Source organism: Physeter macrocephalus, chromosome 18, assembly GCF_002837175.3.
Source record: "Physeter macrocephalus isolate SW-GA chromosome 18, ASM283717v5, whole genome shotgun sequence".
NCBI lineage: Eukaryota > Metazoa > Chordata > Mammalia > Artiodactyla > Physeteridae > Physeter > Physeter macrocephalus.
The window spans coordinates 87,102,877-87,125,915 of NC_041231.1; the positions used below are offsets into that span (position 1 = coordinate 87,102,877).

Genomic DNA, 23,039 nt, shown 5'->3' on the forward strand with positions numbered 1-23,039 from the left:
GTGATAAGGATATTGTGATTATGTTTTTCAAAAGCATCCTTATCTTTTAGAGATACTTTAGTTTCAGTCTTGTGTCAGTCATATAGGAGCTAAGCAGAAGGAAAAATCAGTAATACTGATTTTCTGTTTAACATACTGTACTCATTACGGATTTTTTGCATTAATTTTCATTTAAAAATATTGCTTTAAAATATTGTCTCTATTGCTAAGCTTTTTGGCAGCCTCTTAAATTTTGTGTCCGAGGCAAGTGTCTAACTCGTTTCATCTTAGTCTAGGCTGTGTTAAATTTATCAATGACACGTGTCTGAGATTTACTTCAAACAATGTTTCTGGAGGAATGAGGGTTGGGTTATATGTTAATAAGATTGCCGTGAGTTGATAATTGTTGAAGGTGTGAGATATGAACATCGAATTCATTGTACTATTCTATCTTTGCATATATACTTTTGAAGTTTTCCCAAATAATTTCTCTGTCAAACCTTCCCATCACCTTTAGAAGGCAGGGCCTAGGACCGAGTTAAAGGCACGTGAAGCTTGAACAGCTAGAAATAACCACAGAGACGCAGAAACCTCCCAGGTTCCTAGAGCGGACCTGGAAATAACCTCAGTGGGGGTAAACCATCCTTTATTCAACCCCAGGGCGGAAGAGTTCGCTGTTTCGTTTTCCGGGCAGTGGGCCTCCGCGGTCTCTGGAACAAACACCCTGAAACTCGTTCCCAGGCAGCACCGCCTGGTGCTTCCAGGCGGCTTGAGAAGGACTAGGCTTCGGAGCCTCCAACCTGACAAAGGTGGGACTTGGGCAAATGTCGAGAGGCCTAAGTCTGCGACTAAATTTGCCCCCCATGGCGCACATTCTTGCTCAGAAGCAGCAGATTGCAAAAATCAGGAGGTGTCGGGGCGGGCGGTGGATGAAGGCAAGTAAGCTCCGGCGCTTCGCCTCCGGACCCCAACACAGCCTCCGCGGATTTGGGAGCTGAACGGAGTCGACGACTCCGCAGAGACGCCTCTGGCCAGAGAGCAGATGGCACAGGCCTGCACACTCGCCATCAGTAAGGTCCATCCGGAAGCGGCCTGGCCTTGCGGATGGTAATAGGTAACGAGTCACTATTTATGGGTGTGGTTGTGAGGGGCGGACGCATGCAGGGAGGCATTCCGGCTCTTGAGCAACAGGTGCTGGAGAGTCCACATGCTCTGGGTAATAATACCTGGTGGAAAACTGTTACCCGCAAGGCAGAAATGTTGCGACTGTGTTTGAGTGCACTGTTAGATGATTCTGGGTATCAAGTAAATATGAGCCGTGTAATGGTAAAAGGCGGGGGGGGTGTTCGTCATCACACAGTACGTCTCCACAGCCAGCCTGCCTTCACTTTAGAACCACCTAGAGAGCTTTTAAATTTCCTAGGTAGTGCTAGTGTGCAGCGGGTTATAATAACCACTGGGCTGCTGTCAGATCCAAGAAGTGCATCTCACTCTTTACTCTTCTGGGCAGAAACCATTCTTCTGACACTGTCTAGTCGAAGCATTGGGGCCTAACTAGCACTTAATTTGTGTGTAGAGGTTCTCCGAATGAAATTTATCAGCAGGGTACTGAGTCCAACACTTGGATAATACAAAGACTGAGTAGAAGAAGACAGTTCTCATTTTATGCTGTCTAATCTGAGGCACTCAGCAATATTTTTCTATGTTTAAGCAGATATTTCTTCAACAAAAAGAAAGAAAAGCAAGATCATTGTTTAGTATAAGAATCAGGGATGTTTGAAGATATGGTTGAGGATGTATTTGCCCTCAGGTTTCATCCTTGTGGTGGCATGTGTCAGAATTTCTTTTCTTTTTAAGGCTGAATATTATTCTATTGTATGTATTTACCACATGTTGTATATCCATTTATTCATTGATGGGCACTTGGATTGCTTCCACCTTTTGGATTGTGAATAATGCTGCTGTTGCACATGGGTGTACAAATATTTCTACAAGACCCTGCTTTCAATTCTTTGGGGTATGTACCCACAAGTGGAATGGCTGGATCAAATAATTCTATTTTTGATTTTTTGAGAAACCTTCATACTGCTTTCCATAGCGGCTGCTCCATTTTACAATTCCACCAACAGTGTGCAAGGATTCCAATTTCTTCTCCTCTTTGCCAACACTTGTTATTTTTTGAGTTTTTTGCAAGTTGCCATCCTCATGGGTGTGAGGTGGTAGTATTGTGGATTTGATTTTCATATGCCTAATGATTAGCGATGTTAAGCATCTTTTCCTGTGCTTATTGACCATTTGTATATCTTCTTTGGTGAAATGTTTGTTCTTTTTCCATTTTCTAATCAAGTTGGTTTTTTTTTTTGTTAAGTTGTGATTTTTTTTTTTTTTAATTGAAGAACCTCCTTCATCTGCTATTCTTTGCAGGGATGGTAGATAAAAGAGAAGATATGCTCAGAAATAAGTCTTGAATCATGTTCAATTCTTCTGACTTTTTTTTTTTTTTTTTTTTAGTATATGTGTGTAGAGAAGGTAACACTTAAAAAATGAATTCTTGTTTTCCAGATGGACAAGGTGGAGACAGAATTCCCAGGCAGCAGGATGGTAAACAAGTGCAGATCTGCGAAACAGCCTGTTGACCTTTGGTAACGTGTATAGCAACAGCAGGTAAGTCTGGAGAGAAAGAGCTTTATAGATCATGTAGGAGACTTAGACATGCATCTTGTAGCCCAGTGCTGTCCAATAGAACTTTGCATAATGGTGGTCCTACATTGGTGTTGTCCACCATGGTAGTCACTGGCTACCTGTGGCTACTGGACGCTTGAAATGTGGCTAGTACTATTGAGTTTATTTTATTGAATGCTTATTAATTTTATTAGCTCCATATGGCTAGTGGCCACCATATTGGACAGTACAACTCTAGGCAGTGGTGTTTTTTTTAGTTTGTTTGTTTGTTTTTTTGTGGTACGCGGGCCTCTCACTGTTGTGGCCTCTCCCATTGCGGAGCACAGGCTCTGGATGTGCAGGGTCAGCGGCCATGGCTCATGGGCCCAGCCGCTCCATGTCATGTGGGATCCTCCCGGACCGGGGCACGAACCCGTGTCCCCTGCATCGGCAGGCGGACTCTCAACCACTGCGCCACCAGGGAAGCCCTAGGCAGTGGTTTTAAATGAGAAGTAGCATAACCAGATTTATATGTCAGAAAGATTACTTTATAGTCAGAATGTGGAGAATGTGTTGGACAGGCGCAAGACCCCAAACAGTAAAATCAGTTAAGAGACTCTTGAAATAATATAGATAAGTGTGTATAAACTTTAGCCACCTCCTCAGTTAACAGCCCTTTATTCTCTTTTTTTTTCCATGTATTTGTTAGGTTGTTTATATGATTAGAACCCCAAAGAACAAGTAACAGTGGTTTAAGTAGGATAGAAAATTTATTTATCATGTGAATGTCCTGCTGAAAGGCAAGCCAGAAATTTCTGGAAGCTCTTCTCCAAAAAGTTCTCCAGTGGCCTGTGCTTTTCTTGCTGCTCTGTGATCTCCAGAGCACTATCCTTGTCCACATGGGCAAAACCAAATCACAGCCTATAGGAAAGGGAAGGAAAATATTGTGACCAAGCAAGTTCCTTTTAAGCAACATGACAATGAAAGTTGCCCACAACACTTTTGCTCACACTCTGTGTTAAGCTAAAACTTGGGACATTCTTTCTGACATCAGAGGGGCCATATATTTAGGAAAGTGTTTGTAAGTATGAAAAGCATGGGCAAATTTTCGGCCACAGCTCAGCCTTTATATAATAGTGTCCTTGCATGGAGAAAGAAGGAAGTGGTCTTTGAATGTGAGGAATAAGAGAAAACTTTTGTACAACATAAGAGAATCCTTGCTGTACTAGTCTGCTAGGGCTGTGGTAACAAAGTACCACACCTGGATGACTTAACCAACAGAAATGTATTGTCTCACAATTCTGGAGTCTGGAAGTCCAAAATCAGAGTGTCAGCAGGGTTGATTCCCTCTGAAGGGCTGTGAGGGAAAGATCTGTTTCAGGCCTTTCTACGCTTGTAGATGGCCATCCTTTCTCTATGTCTCTTCACATTGTCTTCCCTCTGTGTGTGTCACTGTGTTCATCTTTCCTCTTTTTATAAAGACACCAGTCATATTAGATTAGGGCCCACCCTAATGACCTCACTTTAACTTTTCCTCATTTTATTTCTTTAAAGACCCTGTCTCCAAATAAGGGTCACATTCTGAGGTCCTGAGGGATAGAACCTAAATGTTTGAATTTGGGGGGAATACAACTCAACCAATAATACCTAATCAATATCCGACCAGACTTCACATCTCATTTGACACCAGGAATCCGTATTCCTTAAGGAAACCATTCATCATAACATTTAACATGGTTTTATGGCAACCCCAAATAAATTTGCCAACTGCTGCTCTGTTTTGATAGTTAAAGGAGAGGTGCCCAAAGTACAGACTTCAGTGTTTTAAACAGTTAGAAAAGAAATAAATCCAGTCCTGCCTGTCTTCTTTAAATAGTCATGCAGTTTCTTCTGTCAGGGAACCTAAATCTCTAGCTATTAATGGCAGCTTGAAATTTAGGACAGAAGAACTTAATTCTTAAGTTAATGCTCCTTGTTCCCCAACTTTATATAAATGAAACAGGAAGAAAATAACATGATTTGCGGTACGCGGGCCTCTCACTGTTGTGGCCTCTCCCGTTGTGGAGCACAGGCTCCGGACGCGCAGGCTCAGCGGCCATGGCTCACGGGCCCAGCCGCTCCGCGGCACGTGGGATCTTCCCGGACCGGGGCACGAACCCGTGTCCCCTACATCGGCAGGCGGACTCTCAACCACTGTGCCACCAGGGAAGCCCGAAGAAGCCTTTTTTAAAGAAGTATATGATCTATTTGGGAAGTCACATTAAAACACAGACACACTGCAAGAACTACCCTGTAGGACTACTTATAAACAGGTATTTAAATAACATAAGCAGTATTTACAAGTTCAGTAGAATCTTTTAAAAAAGGAAGAGAGATAGCAATTAAGAGGGTTCCGTGCTCTCAGGTTTTATGACTTCATGTGATGGCTGAGATGGAGCATGCAGAGGAGTAGACATCCTTTTCATTAAAATATTTGGATGCTTGAGTCAAGAAATGTGGGCTTGAGAGCCATATTTTTTGGATCTTTAAAAATCTAATGAAAGCTGTGGGCTGACTCCTCAAAAAAATACACATACATTTGATATTTTGCATGAGTTTCTGTGTGTTCATGGATACCCTTTAGGCAGATGCTGTATATTATTTATCCTAAACTCCTTTCTCCTTTGATTTCCTCCACCATTGTAGCTAGAGAGCCAAAATCCTTCCCTTCCTTCTCTCTTGTAGTTGGGGTAGGATGTGAGCTGGGTCTGACCACTGAGATTCAAGTGAAAGTCGCTCGTGGGGGACTTCTGGAAACATTTTTTAAATGCGAGTGACTTCTCTAAAAAAATAAAATATAAAGGGAGGGGCTGTGACTTGGCTGGCATGCTCCATCAACTCTTTACCCTATATCCTTTGCTCTTCTCTCTCCCTGTCTGGAATTCAGACAAGATTCCTGGAGGAACAGCAACTATTATAGGTCTGTGATGATAAAAGCCACGGAACAAAGACAATTGAGCAAAGAAGACAGAGGGAGCCTGGGAACTTCATGACATTCTTGAACAGTGGTGCCAGCCCTGGATGACTGACCTCAGGACCTCTTGCTAAATGACATATACTAACTCCTTTCTGTTTAACCAACTGGAGTAGAATTTTCTTTTGCAGTGAATCCAATCCTAACTGATTGGCTAATATGTATTAGCACCTGTTGTGGGCCAGTGGAGTTCTAAGAATGTTTATGTACTAATGTTTTTAATCCTCACAATGAATGACTTTATGAGATAGACCAAAGGTTCTCAAAGTGTGGTCCCTGAGCCAGCAGCATTAGCATCTCCTGGAAACTTGTTAGAAATGCAGATTTGGGGGCCTGACCCCAGACCTCCTGAAGCAGAATCTCTGGGAGTGGGGCACAGCAGTCTGTGTTTTAACAAACCCTCCAGGCGATTCTGATGTATGCTGAAGTTTGACAACTTTATCTCTGTAGATAGGGTATTGTTGCTGTCCCCATTTTACAGATAAGTAGACTGAGCTGAATTTAAGTCACACAACCAGCAAGACTGACTCCTAAGTCTGTGTTTGTAGCCACTATGTTACATCACATGTTAAGAACTCCTGCTCTAAAGTAGTAGTCTTCAAAATTTGAAAGCATACTCCCCTGAAAAATTATGTACCCCCCTGCACATTTTTAGATCAACATCTAAAAATTTCACATAAGTTCAAACAGTTGTAAAGAATCTGATTTCCAGTACATTGTAAATTGTGACATTTCAAAATGTGTTCCATCACTCTTCTAAATGAGTCTAAATACCACAGTGATTATTTTTTAAATGGACTATCTATTTAAAAAAATAAGTCTTCTCTAACATTTGAAATTTTACATCCTCTCTTTTGTATTTGAACTCGTATTTTCATTCCCCTACCCCACAAAAATACATTCTTTTGTAACATGGCTGTTTTTGATCTACTCTGTGTGCTTTCTGCAACAAAAAAGTATAAACGTTGAACTTAATTTAAGAAAAAATTTCCGGTGACTATATAGCTTTGAGTTAACAATTTGTTTTCTGCATTAAGTTATTGCAATTTTTATTAGATCAAATCACTGAGTGTATGTTTTGATAAGTTATAAACATACAAACTAAAATTGAATTGCAAACTCATCTCTTAATGAGATGGATGGGACTAATATTTTCTAATTAATTAGTGTATCCATGGATGAATAGTCCTTGTTGCAAGACTGAAGTAAGTTCAACATCAATTTTATGTCTATTTCATTATTATAGATATGAGATAAATAAGTAGATAGGAATTAAAGGAGTTTTTGTTTGTTTTGCGTTACGCGGGCCTCCCACTGTTGTGGCCTCGCCCGTTGCGGAGCATGGGCTCCAGACGCCCAGGCTCAGTGGCCATGGCTCACGGGCCTAGCCGCTCCGCGGCATGTGGGATCCTCCCGGACCGGGGCACGAACCCGCGTCCCCTGCATCGGCAGGCGGACTCTCAACCACTGCGCCACCAGGGAAGCCCCGTTAAAGGAGTTTTGAAATAGGAATGCAATTCTAATTTTTCTAACCCCTGTATTACATGCTAAAACCACATTATCATTAAAATTTTTTTTTTTTGGCCGCGCAGTGCGGCATGTGGGATCTTAGTTCTCCGACCAGGGATTGAACCCAAACTCGCACCCCTTGTATTTGAAGCACGGAGTGTTAGCCACTGGGCCGCCAAGGAAGTCCCCATTAAAAATTTCTGTTAATCTGTTATTGACAACTGGGTTAGACCCTCTTTCATGTTTAAAAGCAAATACAGTAAGAAACCACCTGAGTTGCAAAAGAAGTTTGTTAACCAGTCTTTTAAGACATTCACTTTCTGACACCATTTTTTAGAGTCCTTTTGTCAGATGCTTCGAGGAGGCTTTGTGTCTTGGGGAAATATGAAGGGTAAGATATGGGATGGTTGAGAGTTATCTCCTTTTTCCTTAGTGGGAGAAGAGTTGTGACAAAAGGAGGTGGGAAGGCAGAAAGTTTTCAAGCAGATCACTCAGTGAATCCACATGGGTGTCCAAGGTCAGAAAAATGATTCCCTTAAAACTGTCTGTGTCCATTTATTCCCAGGGATATACATATTCTAGTTTTAAAACTAAAGGATACTAAGAGATACCTCTTAGAATCACCATTGTCAGGTCTCTTCCTCTGTCCAGAAGCCTGTCCAATGCTGCATACTTAATGTCAAGATGTATGCTGCAAAACAAGTAGTTTAAGGGATCAAATGGTAGTTATTGTTACATTATGTGTTAGATGTGAAATTAATATCTACGATAGATAATATATATAACACTTAGGAAACATGCTCATATTAATCTAAAATATAACTATTGGTTTCCAGGTATCCATAGGGAGGAAGTGTGTGAGGGTCACTCAAGAGAGTCAGTAGCATCTTTGCTCTCCCTGTCCCCAAGAAAGGGACAGGGGGAGCAAAGATGGAGAGTGGCCCCCAGAGGCACTTGACATTCTACCAGACACAACTCAATTTTCTGCTATCACAATTCCATCTTCACATTTTACATTAGTTGCTTTAAAAAATAAACGAATAGAAATCTATTAGTTTTCTGTTGCTGCATAATCCATTATTACAGTTTAACAAAACAATGCCCATTTATCTACTCAGAGTTCTATAGGTAAGAAGTGTGGGCACTGGGTAGCTGAGTTCTCTGCTCAGGATCTAACAAGGCTAAAATCATTCACGGGAATGCAGTCCAAGCTCTCAGGGTTATGGTAGAATCCCCGTTCCCTTGCTGCCAGCTGGGTGCTCTCAGCTTCCACAGGCCGCCTGCATTCCGTCGGCCCCTCCATCTTCAGAGCCAGCAACAGAGACCCCTCACTTCAAATCCCTCAGTTCCTCTCACACTTAAAATCTCTGACTCTAGGAAGAGCCCAGTCCCTTTTAAGGGCTCATCTAATTAGGTCAGGCTCACTCCTGATAATCTTCCTTTCTTCAAGTCAGCTGTGCTACATAGCAGACCCTAATGAAATTCCCAGTACAAGGGATTGTGCGGGACTTGTACACAAGGGGGAGGGCATCTTGGGGCCACCATAGAATTCTGCCTACCTCAAGAAACAACAATAGATGCTAGAGTTGAGTAGAAATTGCCTGCAGCACCCATGATTGGAAGAATTTAATAATCTCAGATACAACAGGTTCAGATCTCCTCTGTAGCAGAGATGGGAGTGGGATGGTACTTTTAGATCTGCATTTGAGTCTCTTGTGAAGCGAAATGACATAATTCAACTTCTGTAGGGATGGAACCCGGACATTGGTATCATCAGCATTACACCCTAAACAACTTTGCTAACCAGTCACTAAGAGACTGCTGTGTTTTCTCTTTAGAAAGTTTCAATAAAGGTAAAATCTTTGTTCCCTGGAGTCTCATTTCAGAAAAAACAAACACTCCACTCATCCTCTCTCTACCCCATCCAAGGGAAAGAAACAAAGATTAGAAAAGCCACCTTTGGTAGAGATGAATCTTGCCTCTCCACAGAAACTTAGCCTTTCTCAAAGCAGCTTATTCAGATAAAAGTTCTCAGGAGGAGCTTCCTTCCTTCTTCCCAGCATGGCCAGGAGCAAACGCGAAGCTGGTGGCTCAGACTTGAAACCCAAGGCAGCTCATGAAAATGACCCACTGAGCTGCCACTGGGATCGGAGAACTTTCAAATGCGGAATCTAGGTGTTGTGATATCAAAACATAAGGAACTTAACTATCAGGATGATTTTTATTTGATTTCTGGGTTTCTTTTAAGGACTACTGTAAAGGAAGGGTGTGAGTTTCTTCTAAGGGGAAAGAGGACTAACCTGCAGAGTGGCAAAGAGCCCTTCTTAATCTGCCAGCCCTTCTTAATATATAATCTTTTCATTCTTACAAGTACCTTCCATGAAGTAGGGATTATTATCCGCCATTTAACAAATGAAGAAATCAAGGCTCAGAGAATCAGTGGGAAAGCCAGAATTAGAATATATGATTGTTGAGTTTCCAAATCCATGTTCTTTCAAATCATCTTAAAGATGCCAGGCTTCTGGTCCTCTGAATTTTAAAGAGAACAGAATTTAATATGCTGGCATTTCAATCAGTGGAGAGAATATGGATATTCAGTAATGGTGTTGGGATTACTGGTAATCCTCTGGAAATAAAGTAGAGTTGGATCTATACCTCACATGTTAAGACACAGAAAAAATCAAATATATCAAAGATCTAAATATAAAAAGAAATAATGGACATTCTAGAAGAAATCATAGAGTTCTTTTGTTACCCGTGCTGATCCTGTAGTGGGAAAAGGCATATCCAAGTCAAACATAAAACCAGAAGAAAAGACTGATAATTTCACCTGCATAGTTCAAAGTCTACATGTCCAAATTTGCCACAAAGTGCAAAGGCAAATAGCAACCGAAGTACTTGTGACATATCAAAACATGACTTAATCGACTCATTTAAAGAGCTCTTAAAAATCCGAAGAGAAGGACCTAACAATTAAGTAGAAAAATGAGTAAAGAATATTAAAAAGCAGTTCACAGAAAAGGAAATACAGATGGCTTTTAAACATAAAAGATGTTCGATAACACTACAACAAGAGAAATGCAAAAAACAAAACTCCACTAAGGGACCACTTTGACATTTCAAACTGGAAAAACAAAACAAAAATCTCGTATTCTGCTGGCGAGGAATCAACAATATTTTCCAGAGTTGGGCTTTCTGAGTACAACCATCTGGAAACAATGAGAATCCCCCTACTCACATCCTGTGGGCTACAGAGAGCTTCTTTACTGTTGCCTGAGGAACAAATGGGTCCAAAGTTCCATTCCTCTTAGAACTCAAAGAGCTGGGGTATTTAAATCTCTTTAGGCAGACTATTGATTTGGGTGGTTTTTCTTATGTTGGCAATCTGATAAGACGGGGTGGGGGGGCGGGAAATAATTCACACACTTAATACTGCTTACTGAAGCAATTTCTTTAGGCTTGAAGACAAAAAGCAAAGTAGTGTTTTCACAAAAGGATAGAAAAATAGACATGTAATCAATCACATATATTTCCAAAGGCCTGTATTCCTTTCTGGAAAGATTCTGGGGATCAAAACTCAAACTACCGAGAGTGGGGTTCGAACCCACGCGGGCACTAGCCCATTGGATCTTAAGTCCAACGCCTTAACCACTCGGCCATCCCGGTTGCTGAGTGTTATATGCTTTTGCAATTATTTTTTAATTAGAAGCAATGTATTTGTGGTGCACATTTAAGGAAATACTGAATTATTTCTGGTTTTGTGGAATTGCATCAAAATATGAGGAGGATTATTACAGAGAAAACACAGCAAGCTCTCTGTGCTTTCAGAATCCACCCACTTTTTCCGATCCCCTCTCACTAGATCACCTCAAGTTCCAGAGAAATGTTTGTCTTTACTCAATACGAAAAGGAGAAGACGAGTGGGAGGAGGGGAGCAGAGAGCAATAGAAACCACCACATCAACGCCACCTACTACCTCGACTTTACCAAAGGCGCTGTCCCAGTTTTTCCTTAAGAGATCATCGTTTTGCCTGCTGAATTCAAGCCCCCACCCCACACCCAGAGAAGCATTGGAGGTAACAGGTTGGGGCCCTAAAGACATTATATTAAAACGAGCTCACCTTGGGGTTACATTTGGAAATCCCTAGTGGACACAGACGCAGTTCAAATTCGTGATTTTGATTTTAATGACAAAATGCGTTAACTGACAGCCCAATATGTCCACAAAAGAAACACACCGAGCTAGGTATGGACTACAGACAGGAAGACACCGCACCAGAACTCCAAGGGCTTCCAGAAAAGCCAGCGATTGTTACAATGGCGAATCCAATCTTTGCGGCCAAAAGTATCCCCCGGGAGACTTATTACGAATGCAGATTTCAGAACCCCTCTTGCAATGGATCCTTTGCTAAAGAGATATAGGGTAGATAGATCCCAAGACTCTTAATTTTACCAAGCACTCCCAGGTAATTCTAACATCAATTGTCTTCTGGCAACACTAAGTTAAGAGTGCTGAAAGTTGTCATGGGAATTGAAGAATCCATGAAAGAAACTCCCAAATAGGAATTTTGGTGTATCTGGAGGAGACAGAGCTGAAATTAAATCCTGAAGCAAGGTTAGAATATAACTAATTAATACTGAACACCTAATGTGTGAATGTCCCTCAGGTAACCAACGGAAACCCCACAATGAAAGAGGTGTGTCAGCTGTACCAGACAAGCAAAGAGGGTCCAAGGACAACTGCTCAAGTTGATGAAGAAGCCCAATCCTTATTTGGAATGTTTGGATTGACTGGGTCCACACCCAGATCTTTCTCTTTGCCTGATAAATTCATGTACAAGAAACGGCCCCCTCAAATCCTTTGGCTGTCCAGTTCTGAGTTTTATCTCTGGCCAGATCAAGGTTCCATTCCTAGAAGAGGAGATTCCTGCCCAGGTACACCTTCTAGTTAAATCCCAAAGAAACTGGTGAAATAAAAAATAATTGCAGATTAAAGTGTGACATTTTGTAAAATAAGATGCTCAGTATCTTTGAGGAGTGGTGGCTTCGTGGCTTAGTTGGTTAAAGCGCCTGTCTAGTAAACAGGAGATCCTGGGTTCGAATCCCAGCGAGGCCTTTCTCTTCACGGTTTTATAAGGTAAAGGCAAACTCCTCACCGCTTAACAATTTGGATTTAAACCTGACTGAAGCCTCAGACGTGGAATCTTGATGGCTGCTGTTTGAGGCATCTTGCAGAGAAACAAAAAAACAGGAGTTAGAAAATTATTCGCCATAAACTATAATTGGCTTGTTGTCTCGTTGAGTTTTAACACATTTTGGGTAACAGTCCTTTATTAGATGTGTCATTTGCAAATATTTTCTCTCCATCTGTCTTGTTTTTTCATTCTCCTCAAAGTGTCTTTCACAGAGCAGAAGTTCTTAAATTTTAATGAAGTTCAGCTTTAATTCTTTCTTTAATGGATTGTGCCTTTTTAAAAAATTGAAGTATAGTTGATTTACAAGGTTGTGTTAGTTTCAACTGTACAGCAAAGTGATTCATACCTATATCTACATCTATATATACAATCAAACATGTTGGTATTATTATTTTGAACAAACCGTTATCAGTCAGATCAATTTAGAATAAGAAAAATAAAAGTTTTTATTTTACCTTTACTTATTCCTTCTCTGATGCTTTCTTTATGTAGACCCAATTTTCTGACCTATGTCATTTTCTTCTCTCTAAAGAACTTCTTTTAACATTTCTTGCAAGGCAGGTCCACTGGCAACAAATTCTCAATTTTTGTTTGTGTAATTCTTTATTTCTTCTTCACTTTTGAGGGATAATTTCACAGGGTGCAGAATTCTAGATTTTTTTTTTTTCTCTCAACGCTTTAAATATTTCACTCTACTCTCTTCTTGCTTACATGTGTTCTGAGGAGAAGTTGATATAATTCTTATCTTTGCTCCTCTGTAGGTAATTGTTTCTCCTCTGTCAACTTTCAAGATTTTTTTCTTTATGTTTGTTTTTCTGTAGTTTGAAAATGATATGCCTACGTATAATTTTTTTGGCATTTATCTTGGTGTTCTCTGAGGTTCCTGGGTCTGTGGTTTGGTGTCTGGCATTAATTTGGGGAAATTTTTCAGTCGTTGTTTCAAACATTTTTTCTGTTTCTTTTTTTCTCCTTCTGAAATTTCCATTACACATATGTTATGCCTTTTGTAGTTGTCACAGTTCTTGGATAATCCGTTCTCTTTTTTTTCATTCTTTTTGTTTTTTTGCTTTTCAGTTTTGGACATTTCTATGGAGATATTCTCAAGCTCCGTGATCCTTTGCTCAGCTGTGTCCCGTCCACTGGTAAGCCCATCAAAGGCATTCTTCATTTCTGTTACAGTGTTTTTGATCTCTAGCATTTCTTTATGATTCTTTCTTAGAATTTCCATCTCTCTGCTTACATTGCCCATCTTTTCTTGCATGTTGTCTACTTCATCCATTAGAGCACTTAGCATCTTAATCGTAGTTGTCTTAAAATTACAGGTTTGATAATTCCAGCATCCCTGCCATATCTGAGTATGGTTGTGATGTTTGCTCTGTCTCTTTAAACTATGTCTTTTGTCATTTAGTATGTCTTGTAATTTTTTCTTGTTAGCTGAACATGATATGCTGGGTTTTTTTAAAAAAACAAAAAACTGCTGTAAATAGGTCTTAATAATGTGATGGTAATGTAGGGGCGTGGGGAAGCATTCTGTAGTCCTATGATTAGATCTCAGTCTTTTAGTGAGCCAGTGTCCTTAACTGTGAACTTCACACATGCTTCTCAGTATTTTCCCTCTGCCTTAGGTGGTAACAGGTAGGCCAGAGGGAGCTGGAGTTGGGTATTTCCCTTCTTACACGTGGAAGGCTAAAGCTGGCTTGAACTGGTTATTTCCCTTACCCCAGGTCACTTAGGCTGCGATAAGACCCTAGCAGTTAGTCTCTGGTTAACTAGTTTCTCCTGAGGGCAGACCTTGTTGAGAATAGAATTCTCTGGTGTATTTAAAAACGACTCATTTCCCCTATTCTTGCCAGAAGCATGAGGAGATTTTCCTCCCATACTCACTTTGAAAGACTGGTTGCAATCCTGAAGGTAAAATTTACTGAAGTGTGGGGACCGAGATGACTGGGTGCCCTGGGAGCTATTATCTCTCAGACTTGTCCACACTGAGCCTCCTGCAATTCCTCAATTACAGTTCAGGTCTCTATCCCAGCACTGGTTCCTGTAGAGCTTTATGCTGTGGGTTTCTGCTCTGATAAGTTGTGATTCTGTGTATTTGCTTGTTTGTCCAGTTTTGGGGGCAGTGAATTGCCCCGTGACCTCAGTTCTCTGATGGAGCTAAAAAGTGTTCTCTTTTTCAGTTAGTTCAGTGCTTTTCTTGTTTTGGGGACAGTGTAGTGACTTTCAACTTCTTACATGCCTGACAGTTAATATACATTTAAACCTATAATTTTTCTCTCCCAAACTGTTTCAAAATTGTTGAGGCTACCCACAAATATTGATATTGTACTTCATTATGTTTTTAGTTTGAGCTATTTTCTAATTTCTTGTTTTGTTTTTAACTCATGGGTTATTGAGGAGTGTATGTTACTTTCACAACATTTGGAGATATTCTCATTTTCTTTTTGTTACTGATTTCTAGTTTAACTTTATATTGATTTTGTTATACTTCATTACTTAGTCCTTTAACAATTTAGAGAGATTTTCTTAATGGCCCAAATTTTGTGAATTTTCCATATGCACTTAAGAAGAGTGTATATTCTGCAGCTGTTTGTTATTGTGTCTTACAAAAGTCTAATAGGTCAAGTTGTTCGATTGAGTGTAGTTCAAATCTTTTATTTCTTTACCGATTACATTTTTACCTGCTTCTTCTGTTTATTACTGAGAGAAGTATGTTAAGACCCCGAGCCACAAATGTGGATTTTTCTAGTTTTAGTTCCATCCATATTTTTAAAGACTTGTAAATCTATAATTATTGCAAAACTAAGTTGCAAAGAAAGTACAGAGAAGTCCCATATACCCTTCTCCAAGTTTCCTCCAATGCTTATATCTTATATAATTATAGTACAATCAAAACTGGAAATTTGACATTGGTACAATGTGTGCATGTGATAGTTCTAGGTCATTTTATCACGTGTGTAGATTCATATGACAATCACCAAAAGCAAGATACAAAACAATTCTATCACCACAAAGTTCTCCCTCCTGTTGCTACCCCTTTATAGTCACACCCACTTCCCTCTCCCCTTGACAACTACTAACCTGTTCGTAATCTCTATGATTTTGTCATTTTGAGAATGTTACATAAATATAATCATACAGTAGATGACCTTTTAAGACTGGCTTTTTTCTCTCAGCCTAATGCCCTTGAGATCCATCCAATTTGTTGTGTGAATTGTTCTTGCCTTTTTACTATTGAGTAGTATTCCATAGTATAGATCTATCATAGTTTATTTAACCAATAACCTATTGGGAAATATTTTGCTTGCTTCCAGTGTTTTGCTCTTAGAAATAAAGCTGCTACGAATAAGCATGTACAGATGTCTGTGTGGACATAAATTTTCATGTCTTTTTAAAATTTATGTATTTTGAAATTATGTTATTGAACGCATATACATTTAGGATTGTTGTTTCTCCTTTATAAAATGTCTTTCTTCTAACTGTGAAATGCCTCTCTTTTATTATTATGAATTGTCTCTATCTGTGGTAACGCTCCTTGTCTTAAAGTCTATATTTTTTTATGTTAATACAGCCACACCAGCTTGTTTAATGGTTAACCTTTGTGTTGTGTGTCTTTCTCTATCTTTTCTATGTTACATCCTTATATATATATATTTTCCAGGGCATTTTAAAAATTGTGGTAAAATATATATAACGTAAAATTTGCCATTTTAACCATTTTTAAGTGTGCAATTTAGCAACATTAAGTATATTCACATTGTTGTGCAACCATCACCATTATCCATCTCCAGAACATTGTCATCATCCCAAACTGAAACTCTGAACCCCTTAAACAATAACTCCTAACCCACCCTCCTTCTCCAGTCCTTGGTAACTACTCTCTCTGTCTCTATGAATTTGACTATTTTACGTATCTCATATAAATGTAATTGTGCAATATTTGACCTTTGGGTCTGGTTTATGTCCCTTAGCATAATGTTTTCAAGGTTCATTCATATGGTAGCATATGTCAGGATTTCATTCCTTTTAAAGACTAAATAATATTCCATTGTATGTATATATTACATTTTGTTTATGTGTTGATGGACATTTGGCTTGATTCCACCTTTTGACTATTGTGAATAATGCTGCTATAAACATTTATATATAAGTATCAGTTTGAGCCCCAGCTTTCAATTCTTTTGGATATACATTTAGAAGAGGAATTGATGGATCATATAGTAATTCTATGTTTAACTCTTTGAGAAACTACCAGACTGTTTTATACAGAGGCTGCACCACTTTACATTTCCATCAGCAATGCATAAGGATGTCAATTTTCTACATCTTCCCTGACACTTAGTTTCTTCTTCTTTTTTTTGTAATATACTAACCTCTCTGATGGGTATGAAGTGTTATCTCATTGTGGCTTTGATTTGCATTTCCCTAATAGCTAATGATGTTGAAACATCTTTTCATGTGCTTATTGGCTGTTTGTATATCTTTTTTTGAGAAATGTCTATTTAAGTCCTTTGTCTATTTTTAAACTGTTTTTTGGGGTTTTTTTTTTTTGTTTTTTGGTTGTTGTTCAGTTGTAGTTCTTTATTTTTTCTGGACATTAATCCTTTGTCAGATATATGCTTCACAGATATTTTCTCCCATCCTATGGGTTGTCTCTTAACTCTCTTGATGGTGACTTTTGATGAACAAAAGTTTTTAATTTTGATGAAGTCCAATTTCAATATTTTTTTCCTTTGTTGCTTGTGCTTTTGGTGTCATATACAAGAAATCACTGTCAAATCTAATGTCATGAAGATTTTCCCCATTGTTTTATTCTAATAGTTTTATGGTTTTAGTTCTTACATTTAGGTCTTTGATCTCTTTTGAGTTAATTCTTGTGTGTGGTGCAAGGTAAGTGTCCAACTTCATTCTTTTGCATGTGAATATCCAGTTTTCCCAGCACTATTAGTTGAAAAGACTGTCCTTTCTTCATTGAATCATCTTGGCACTCTTGTCAAAAACCAATTGATCATATATGCAAGAATTTACTTGTGGGGTCTCTGTTCTATTTAATTGGTCTATGTATCTGGCTATATGCCAGTACCACAGTAGTTTGGTTACTGTAGCTTTAAAGTAAGTTGTGAGATCAGGAATTGAGAGGGCTCCAACTTTATTCTTCTTTTTCAAGATCATTTTGGCTATTTGGGGGTCCCGTGAAAGCCCGTGTGAATTTTAGGATGATTTTTCTATTTCTAGAAAAAAGGTTGGGATTTTGATAGGGATTGCATTGAATCTGTAGATCACTTTGCGTATTACTGACATCATAACAATATCACTCTTACAATTCATGAACACAGATGTCTTTCCATTCACTGATATCTTCTTTAATATCTTCCAGCAAAGTTTTATACTTTTCAGTGTACACGTCTTCCTCCACCTTGATTAAGTTCATTCCTAAGTGTTTCATTCTTGTTGATGCAATTGTAATTGTTTTAATTTCTGTTTTGGATTGTTCAGTTGTTAGTATATAGAAATGCAACTGAGTTTTGTATGTTGATTTTGTGTCCTTCAGTTTTGTTGAATTCATTTAATAGCTCTAACGTGTGTGTGTGTGTGTGTTTAATGTTCAGGATTTTCTACATATGAGATTACACCATCTTCTGTAAACAGAGAACATTTTACTTCTTCCTATCCAATTTGAATCCCTTTTATTTCTTTTTCTTATTTACTTGCCCTGGCTAGATATGATAGTAATATGCTGAATAGAAGTAGTGAAAGTGGGCACCTATGCCTTGTTCCAGATATTAGAGAAAAAGCTTACACTTTTTCACCATTGAAGATGATAACTGTGGCTTTTTCATAAATGGCTTCTGTCATGAAGATAAAGTTTCCTGCTTTATAGAATAGTTTCCTGCTTTTCCTAGTTTATTGAGTTTTTTTTTATCATGAAAGAATGTTGAATTTTGTCAAATGCTTTTTTTGCATCTATTGAGATGATCGTGTGGTTTTTTTTCCTTCATTCTGTTAATGTGGTATATATTACATTGATTGATTTTCATGTGTTCAACCACATTTGCACTCCAGGAATATATCATACTTGGTTATGGTGTATAACATGTTGCTGAATTTGGTTTGCTAATATTTTGAGGATTTTTGCATCTATGTTCATCAGGGATATAGGTCTGCAGTTTTCTTTTCTTCTAATGGCTTTGATATTAGGGGAATGCTGTCCTCATAGAATTAGTTAAGAAGTGTTCCCTCCTTTTCAAGTTTTTGGAAGAATTGAAGAGGGATTGGTGTTAATTCTTCTTTAAATGTTTGGTAGAATTCACCAGTGAAACCATCTGGGTTGGGCTTTTCTTTGTTGTGATGTTTTTGATTATTGCTTCAATATACTTAATAGTTATAGGTCTATTAAAATTTCTCTTCCTTCATGTTTCAGTTTTGGTAACTTGTGTGTTTATAGGAATTTGTCCATTTCATTTAGGTTATCCAATATGCTATCATACACTTTTTCATAGTATCTTCTTGTAATATTTTTATTTCTGTAAAATCTGTATTAATGTCCCCACTTGCATTTCTAATTTTAGTAATTTAAGTATCTTCTCTTTGTTTTTCTTTGTAAATCTACCTAAACATTTATATATTTTGTTGCACTTTTCAAAGAGCCAAATTTTGGTTTCATTGATATTTTTTATATTGTTTCCAGCCTGCCCTTCCTGATTACCAGCCTTATCTGAGTGCCTGCCCTATGGATTTAGAACTTGTTTTGCCAGTCCCCACAATTAGCATACCCCAATTCCTCCAATAAATAGCCCCCTCCAATATAAAAATGTTCTTTTGATGATTCTACACAAATTGACCACCTCTGGGCAGAACATCCCCAGACATTTTCCAGTAACTACCCACCCTCCCCAGAGGGAACCACTATTCTGACTCCTAACAATAGAAAGGAGTCTTGCCTACTTTGTCATGTAAACAATTGGACTCATAGAATACATCCTCTTTTGTGTGTGGTTTCTTTTGATCAGCAGGTCTGTGAGGTTCATTCCTATAAGTTGTGGACTGTTCTTTCTTGTTGCATTCTAGTTTTTCACGCTAATGTATCCATGCAACTGCAGATGAGCACTAGGAAAGTTTCCATTCTCTCGACTATTATGAGTAGGTTGCTAGATATTCTGGTAAATATCCCTGGATTGTAGAAAAACTTTCACCCATCCTGACAAAAAACACAACCACACAAACACACATGCACGTTTCTGTAGTGTAGTGGTTATCACGTTCGCCTAACATGTGAAAGGTCCCTGGTTGGAAACCGGGTGGAAACACAAGAATTTTGCTTCTGAGAGTGTCCGTTTGACCACATGGAATCTTTGTTTATCTTCAAACTCAGGGAACCTTCTCGCTTCTTCCATAGTCCGGAGCCACAGTGAAATTCGCATTGCCCATCTGCCTCCCGATTCTTCTGCCCCAGCAGACCTCTCTCTCTTTCAGTTCCGAGTCCGAGTCCTCAGGTTGTTAGGGACTCTGGTGGTGTCATCTAAGGAAGCGCCCTCAGCAAAGGACCCCGCCTGTGACACAAGACACAAGTGACACTGGCTTCCTTGGAACCCCGAGAGCCGGACCTGTGGGTTTTCTGCAGAGTTTTCTCAAGGATTTATAAGAAGGAACAGAATTCTGCTTTGAGCTGGGCAGGGAACTGGAGAGTTTATTCTCTGCCAAAGTGCGGAGAGGATTTTCTACGACAATGGTTAAGTGGTAACATTATTTGGACAAGTGGATCTGCACTTACACAGAAACCGTCTGGAGTTTTGTTCTGTTTTGTTTTTGTTTTTTAAATCAACTACCAATATGGGTGTTCGAACCCCTAATAGAGGCATTATCTCAGGATGCTCTTATTTACTAATCAGTAAAAAAATAATTACTTTTCACTTATACAACTTAAGATCTTGCTAAACCACCATTTTCACTTAACATTTCACTATAATGAAGAAGGCTATTCCCTCATTCTTCTTATTTCCACCTTCCGTAAGCTACCAATCGCAAAGCACCCATTTCTTCAATAAACTCGATAAACCATCTAAATGGTTGAAAGTTTATTTAAACAACAGAACAAAAAAAGCAACGACAAAACCTCCCATGTGTGGAAAGAGCTTGAGAAAGAGAATGCCTGAGCTCATTCTTGTGTTGTTTTGGGGAAATAGGAAAGATGTCCTTTTCCACTTTGTACCCCTGCCTAAGGAAAAAAAGAGGCACGCGTCCTCACTGAAAATCAAAACTGATCTTTAAAACTGAACTAATAGACTTGAAGGAAGAACTTTAGTTCTTTCACTTCTGTGGATTTAGCCCAGAAAATCCACGGAGAAGGTGCTACAGTGAGAGCGTTTCTTCCATGCTTCTTAGGACATCCTTGCGCTAATCAAGGTTGCCCCCCAAAGGGTTGGAATCAGCACGAGTGATATTGGTCTGACCTGCTGAGATACGCACGTGCCCTGGATTCACAGGTTCAGATCACTACTGGCAGATCCATTTTCTGGAGAGAGACATTCCATTTCTGGAGAAAATTTTCTGTAGAAAGATCTGATTTTCGTTGGATTCATTGATTTTCCCAAGACTCCCAAGTTGCACTAAACCGCTCATCCAGGGCCAGTCTTGGACGCCATTGGAGAGGTTGGTACCCTTTTGCCACGAGTTTCCAGAAAGGCCTGAAGTGGTGCTTCTGTGCTGTGCTGTATGGTCTCCATAAGACCAGTTTTCTTCCTCCAGCCAGTTCCATTTATTATGTGTTTATAAATTTTCCTTTAATTATTTAGTTTTGAATGAGTAACTTAGCTTCAGTTACCATTCCAGAGACTACTCTTACAGTTTACTGTGTTTATAGTGTTTCTTAAATTCCTCAAGTTTTAAAGTAGATTCATGTTCACTTGGTTCCAACATCCTCAGTATAGATAGAACTACCATGAATATCACCTTCCCACGTCTGTTTGCCATCTGGGTGTGGTGATGGATGTTAACTAGATTTATCATGGTGGTCATTTCATAATATATACAAATGTTATAATGTTATATTCAATTACATCTCAATTTTTTAAAAATTCAGAGATTGTCAGTGGGTAAAAAAAACAAGACTCAACCATATGTTGTCTACAAGAAACCAACTTTAGATATAAAGATACAGATAGAGAGGGCAGACAGCAGAAGCAAGAACTACAATCCTGCAGCCTGTGGAACAAAAACCACATTCACAGAAAGACAGACAAGATGAAAAGGCAGAGGGCTATGTACCAGATGAAGGAACAAGATAAAACCCCAGAAAAACAACTAAATGAAGTGGAGATAGGCAACCTTCCAGAAAAAGAATTCAGAATAATGAACAACATTAAATGCAGCAACATTCACATTATAGGGGTCCCAGAAGGAGAAGAGAGAGAGAAAGGACCAGAGAAAATATTTCAAGAGATTATAGTCAAAAACCTCCCAAACATGGGAAAGGAAATAGCCACCCAAGTCCAGGAAGCGCAGAGAGTCACATACAGGATAAACCCAAAGAGAAACATGCTGAGAAACATAGTAATCAAAGTGGCAAAAAGTAAAGACAAAGAAAAATTATTGAAAGCAGCAAGGGAAAAATGACAAATAACATACAAGGGAACTCCCATAAGGTTAACAGCTGATTTCTCTGCAGAAATTCTACAGGCCAGAAGGGAGTGGCATGATATACTTAAAGCGATGAAAGGGAAGAACCTATAACCAAGATTACTCTACCCAGCAAGGATCTCATTCAGATTTGATGGAGAAATCAAAAGCTTTACAGACAAGCAAAAGCTAAGAGAATTCAACACCACAGAAACAGCTCTACAACAAATGCTAAAGGAACTTCTCTAAGTGGGAAACACAAGAGAAGAAAAGGACCTACAAAAACAAACCCAGAACAATTAAGAAAAAGGTAATAGGAACATACATATTGATAACTATGTTAAACGTGGATGGATTAAATGCTCCAACCAAAAGAGGATTCAGCACGACCAAACCAGCTCTACAACAAATGCTAAAGGATCTTCTCTAAGTGGGAAACACAAGGGGAGAAAAAGACCTACAAAAACAAACCCAAACAATTAAGAAAATGGTAATAGGAAGATACATATCGATAATTACCCTAAACGTGAATGGATTAAATGCTCCAACCAAAAGACACAGGCTTGCTGAATGGATACAAAACTAAGACCCATATATATGCTGTCTACAAGAGACCCACTTCAGACCTAGGGACACATTCAGACTGAAAGTGAGGGGATGGAAAAAGATATTCCATGAAAATGGAAATCAAAAGAAAGCCAGAGTAGTAGCAATACTCATATCAGATAAATAGACTTTAAAATAAAGAATGTTACAAGAGACAAGGAAGGACACTACATAATGATCAGGGGATCAATCCAAGAAGAAGATATAACAATTATAAATATATATGCACCCAACATAGGAGCACCTCAATACATAAGGCAACTGCTAACAGCTATAAAAGAGGAAATCGACAGTAACACAACAATAGTGGGGGACTTTAACACCTCACTTACACCAATGGACAGACATCCAAAATGAAAATATATAAGGAAACAGAAGCTTTAAATGACACAATAGACCAGATAGATTTAATTGATATTTATAGGACATTCTATCCAAAAACAGCAGATTACACTTTCTTC

The 23,039-nt window shown here is 38.9% G+C and overlaps 1 protein-coding gene, 1 long non-coding RNA gene and 3 other non-coding genes across 5 annotated transcripts in view; 4 read left to right on the forward strand and 1 right to left on the reverse strand.

Annotated features, from left to right (window-relative positions):
• Positions 1-658: 658 nt before the first annotated feature.
• LOC129391331 (uncharacterized) lies at positions 659-6,555 on the forward strand. The gene is made up of 3 exons (XR_003676955.1): positions 659-788; positions 2,542-2,643; positions 5,567-6,555. It is a non-coding gene; the product is annotated as an uncharacterized lncRNA (long non-coding RNA).
• Positions 6,556-10,745: 4,190 nt separating this feature from the next.
• On the reverse strand, positions 10,746-10,828 carry TRNAL-UAA (transfer RNA leucine (anticodon UAA)). The gene has a single exon. It is a non-coding gene; the product is annotated as a tRNA-Leu (tRNA).
• Positions 10,829-11,950: 1,122 nt separating this feature from the next.
• Positions 11,951-23,039, forward strand: part of LOC102986055 (histone H2B type 1-C/E/F/G/I-like) — a 43,035-nt gene continuing 31,946 nt past the window's right edge. Inside the window, exons 1-2 of the mRNA XM_007105827.2 lie at positions 11,951-12,097; positions 13,432-13,499. Of these exons, the coding sequence (XP_007105889.2) occupies positions 11,995-12,097; positions 13,432-13,499 (171 nt within the window). The 5' untranslated portion in view covers positions 11,951-11,994. The remainder of the gene's footprint in view (positions 12,098-13,431; positions 13,500-23,039) is intronic.
• On the forward strand, positions 12,205-12,278 carry TRNAT-AGU (transfer RNA threonine (anticodon AGU)). Its single transcript has one exon. It is a non-coding gene; the product is annotated as a tRNA-Thr (tRNA).
• TRNAV-AAC (transfer RNA valine (anticodon AAC)) lies at positions 19,592-19,664 on the forward strand. Its single transcript has one exon. It is a non-coding gene; the product is annotated as a tRNA-Val (tRNA).